The following is a 5,416-nucleotide window of genomic DNA, read 5'->3' as shown; positions in this document are numbered from 1 at the left end:
GCCTGTTACCTGATCAGCTCTCTTCTGGAAATCACGAGGTAATGCGCCGTTTTTTTTAGCACATATTAATGTTTCATAATATATTTAAAAACTGACATATTTTTCTCTATTCTTCAGACAACAAATTGGTAATCGGGTTGTTCCAGAAGAATCGGTGATTTTAAACGAAGGTTAGTGTATTTTTCTCCTAGGCATGATTTTAAGGGTACGGTCACACGTCTCGTTGTGGATTCACAAAAATAGATTTTTATCAAAATCAATCGATATTTCAAGCTATTTTAGATCATCTTCTTTATTTTTCGATGTTCATCGTTATTTTTCGAGTTCTGTTGACATTCTTATAATTTTATCGATTTTTAATCAAATATCATATTTTTTGACAAATAATTCTAATCTAGTATTTTTACTAATCGGGAAGTTATAACAACTCGTCAATAGGTATAATTTCCAAAACATATCAGTTACAAAAGTTTTTGTGAAAGCTCTTCGGAGACGAACCATTTATTTATTGATTAATTAGTCAATTTATTGGTAACTACGTAGAAATAAACTTACATTTTAGATGATATAAATTATCTTTTTAAAAGATATAATGATGAAATATAAATTATGCTAATTAATTGAAAAGGTATAAATTAAAACACATTAATAAAATGTTTTTGCATAGTTATCAATAAATTGTATTAATAATGAGTGTAAATCGATAACTTTGCCTTATAGATAGGTTGAACTATACACTTGGTTATATTTAGGAGTTTTTGAATAATTATAAAATTAACCAATTATATAATCAATAATTATTTACAGTGACCGTATCCTTCATTAATCCACTAATTTCTTACAGCCTAATAAAAAATAGACTCCAAAATAAAAGTGAGTGTAGTAAGTAATAAAATTCGCGTAAATTAATCAATTCTAAAACATAAGTGCTAATTAAATCAGTTTTGCATAACTTCGCGTAAACTAAGTGTGGTGTGTAAAAAACTAGACTGTGCAATTTTGCGAAGAAATACTGACATCTATGCAGTCTGGGGTAAGTACAAGTTTATGTATTAGGTTTTATGTAGTTTTTGTCATTTTTTTTCTACTGGCAATACTAAGTCATCAACGTGTGGGCTTTCTTTATTTTAATAAATTACAGAAGCGGATTTAGGGCGAGAATGTCGATATAAAATTTTGAACCCTTTAGGATCGTTCGGAAAAAATAGTAAGTTGATATCTGTAAAAAAGATGATTTACAAAATAAGTGAAATTGACAAATTTGTATCGATTTATTTTAAGTGGTTTTTTCAAAACTTTTATAAGTTCTCAAATCAACGGTGAATTTAGGATTGTTAATAAAATATTTTTATAAACATTTTGAATATCGAGGATATGATATGCATATATGTCTCATAATTATTTTTGGCTACCAAATCCTCTATTTCCGAAACCGCTAGACTTGCTCTTCTAAAAATATAATTAATATAATAGAAGTGAAATGCTCTCAAAAACGAAATTGCCATATTTCGCACGTTTTGCTCTGTATTTTCGGAACGGTTGGACCTACCTTTGCCAAAAATTAATCAGCACGTCGCCCCATCAATAATCAAAACAAAACAAAAAAATTGTATCCGCACACACACACATTATATACACTTTTTCTAATGTATGCCATAATGTTCAAAAACCTTTGAAAAGTAAAAAATACATAATAGCTTTCATTTTCGATTTTTTGCGCTTACTTAATTTTTTTAATTCTACCACCTTTGGAATATTCGTAGGAATATCATTCATGATATTTATTTAGAATTTAGACTATAAACTTTATCGTCATTGTAGGTTTTAACGACGCAAAAAATAACTTGAATCAGCAACATTTCTTATTGATCCTTAACGAACGGTTTTTGAATTTTCAAAATCAGTTTGGACGTTTTTGAGAAAACGTTGAAGAAAGGTAAACTAGTGGTGCATGGCATCGTACCTTAAGGCAAACTGCTGTAACTTCCTGTACTGAGAAATAAAATTTTAAACAAAACTTTAGCATTTTTTGAAAACTTCGAAAAAATTAGACTTATAAAAGTTTTGAAAGAAATTGAATTTTCTGAAAAATTTGATTTTTTTATATTTTAAAACTTTTTGAAAACTTTGAACTTTTATTCAGCGTGGCTGTGTTAAAGAAGAAATATCGAAGCGCATAAGCGCCGCGTCGCAGTAAATGGATAAACATTGGTACGAAACCGACAGAAATGTAAGCAATGCTTATTAATAAACATTTTATAAAATATCTGATAATTTGATGTACATACATCTAACCTTCATTTTTGACAGCCATCTGGGATAGTTTTTTACTTTTTTCATTGAATCTACCTACGAAACCGCTAGACCTGCCTGCCCAAAAATTGCGGATACAAATATTCGTCGACGATTTTGAACACACGGATCAATCGATTTGAATGATGAAAAAAAATATTTGATTTCTATTGATAAGGAGACGTCCTGATTAGTTTTTAGCAAAAGCAGGATATGAGGCAAAAAGTGCTAAAAAATGTAATACAGTTTTGGAGAGAACGCAGCATGAGATTTGTATTATTCACAAAACATTTTACTTGTATTGACAAAACGAAGTACTGATGAAATTTTTTGAAAGGCATGTCCAGCGGTTTCGGAGATCCAATAAAAAAAGTAAAAAAAAAACCATTTGATGGACAAAATTGACCATTAAACATATGTGCATCAAATTATCAAATATTTTATAGATATTTTAATAATAACAGATTTTGTTTACATTTCGTTTTTATTTTGTTTCTACATAGCTAACGTATTGCGATTGCTTTGAAAAAATGTTCAAAATTTCCAAAATATTTCAAAGTATAAAAAAAATCTAATTTTTCAAAGGTCAATTTTTTCAAGCTCTAAAAAATTAATCTTTTCCAAAAATTGTAATTTCAAGCAATTTGCCTTAAGGTACGATGCCACGCACCACTAGTCGTACATTACATTACATACATAATACTAAACTGTAGAAATAAAACATTTATGTATGTATATAGGAATAATCTGTTTGCAATATATATTTGAAAATTAATTTACATTTGATAATATGTTTTAACAATTTGATCTGAAATATTTTGTAAACTTAAGCAAATTCATTGCTGTTATGCTATTATATCACAAATTGGTCCCGATTTGTAATCCGGATAATAGGAAAGCCGTGTAACTGAAGATTGAATAGACGATTTTACTATATTATAAACCAATTTTCGTTGGACACAATAACTTATTGGTTCTATCTATTCCAAAAATGAGAATTCAAATACTTCATGATGGTGAAGCCTTTAAGGCGCACCATCCCGGTCACGCTCTCAAATTCTTCGTCACAGTCGATGTAGGCAGGGTCTTCCGGATCCTGGAGTTTTCTTTCCTTGATTTGAATCCATATTAATTTGACTACGTTGTACCGTGTCTCGGGTTCATTACTACCAATTAATTTGGCTAATTCGGGGGATAGTCTATACCTCTTATGAATCCCAGAATTTCTAGGTGCACGCTTCTGCAAAATAACAATAATATAAATAATAATAATATGAATTATAATACATATATATATATATATATATATATGTATGACAACCCGATTTTTGTTATGAATTTTCCATATTACTTATTTATTACTTTTCAATGCTTCTATAAACTATTTTTTTAAGTAGTAACTGAAATCTATATTTATTTTTCAATATATTCTTCATTGATTTCATTTTAAATTACGAAGTCTTTTAAATGCCTACCATACTACATTCATATATTTAATTTTATGATTTAGTTTTAGTTGTATTGATACATCTTTTTTATTAGTATATATTAATTTTATTTTCCAATTACTTTTTTCGCCTCATTAATCAGAACTTCTGACAGGGTAGTCGAACTGTTTGTTCTGGATTTTGCCTCCCTTCTCGTATGCCTCCTGGACCCCATGGTGCTGAACTGCGTTTCAATTACTATAATTTCCAATTATCATAACTCGAACTGAAAATTTGAAATAATGCGAAATTTTATTATTTTAAATTAATTTTAATAAATGTTTTAATCATATAACTAATGTTTTATAACAAAACAATGTAAGAGCAAAATTACATTAGAAGACTAATATCGGATAAATTTACAAATATATTAGATAAATCTTATAACTTAAACGCATATAAATAAAAAAAATTCCATATCAGGTTGTAATAAAGAAACTCAAATCCACCAAATATATTAACTAAATTATATCATAAGACAAATTAAATGACAATGCAATATTATATGTAGTATACAAATAAATTAAATCAAATATATAATAATAATAATATAGACAAATATACATAAATAATTTTTCAATAAAAACAATTTTGTAGCAGATATCTGACATTTGTCATTGGCATAAAATTGAAAATTTAAAAAAAATTGAAAAATCAAAATTAAATTACAAAAAACATTAGGTAATAATACAACATATGTTTTAATAATTCATTTTACTTACATTTTTATTGTTTCTTGCTCTTACTGAAGTTTATAAAAAAATAAAATTTAAAACATTTTCACCAAAATTTTATATAGTGCATTTGTTATTGTGCTCGCAGCATACTACTATAATTTAAAATTTAAACAAGAAAAAAATTATAATCAAAGTGTTTAGTACGTCATGGAAACAACTGAATTTATGAAATCCAGTGAGCCAAATCTTTTTGGGAAAATTGTCAAACGAGTTCAAAAAGTTATTAACTACGATTGCTAATTTACTTATGCACAAACATATGCCGAAATGAGTGAAGGCAAATATAATATACATAAGTAGTGTAAATATTTCGAAATTTTTAAATGAACTTGACTTTTTTTGAAAAGTTTGATTTTTTTTAACGTTTCGTAGGGTAAGTTTAAAAAAGTTATAGTAGTCCTAAAATCGAAAATGAAATTTTTTGCATATTTTCACGTTTCACAAGCTCCTGAACATTTGGCATACTTTAGGAAAAATGGATATATGTAAGTCAGTACTGTCAGTAGTATGTGTTTTGTGTAGATACAGGTTTTCGTCGACGTTTTCGGGAGCATACCTTAACCGATTTCAATGATATTCAAAAAATATTTGATTCCTATACATGAGGAGATGTACTGAGTGTTTTTTCGGCAAGACAGATTCAGCCCTTGCGATAGGGGCATCGATTAGGTTGATATAAATGCATTCAATTCGTATTGGAAGACGAGCTAGTTATTTTTTCGGGGACACCCGTTTGAAGTTACAGAGTGCTAAAATTACCGTTTTTTGAGAAAACGGAGCATCCGATTTGAATGATTCAAAAACTTTTGCCTGTGTTGACAGTATGAAGGCAGGATTCTTTTTGGGAAAGCAAATAAAAATATCTTAAAATTAAAGAAAAACAAATTAAAAATTTTTTTT

The 5,416-nt window shown here is 28.0% G+C and overlaps 1 protein-coding gene across 1 annotated transcript; it reads right to left on the bottom strand.

Annotated features, from left to right (window-relative positions):
* Nucleotides 1–3,268: 3,268 nt before the first annotated feature.
* On the bottom strand, nucleotides 3,269–3,954 carry LOC113375329 (protein TRI1-like). The gene is made up of 2 exons (XM_026615264.1): nucleotides 3,862–3,954; nucleotides 3,269–3,532 (listed from the first exon to the last, which is right to left on the bottom strand). The coding sequence occupies exons 1-2, from the start codon at nucleotides 3,952–3,954 to the stop codon at nucleotides 3,269–3,271; spliced, it is 357 nt and encodes a 118-aa protein (XP_026471049.1).
* Nucleotides 3,955–5,416: the final 1,462 nt, after the last annotated feature.

This window comes from Ctenocephalides felis, unplaced genomic scaffold, assembly GCF_003426905.1.
Source record: "Ctenocephalides felis isolate EL2017-DRISC unplaced genomic scaffold, ASM342690v1 CF-g0.4_SCAFFOLD_01886, whole genome shotgun sequence".
Lineage (NCBI taxonomy): Eukaryota > Metazoa > Arthropoda > Insecta > Siphonaptera > Pulicidae > Ctenocephalides > Ctenocephalides felis.
This window is presented reverse-complemented; position numbering and strand designations above follow the sequence as displayed.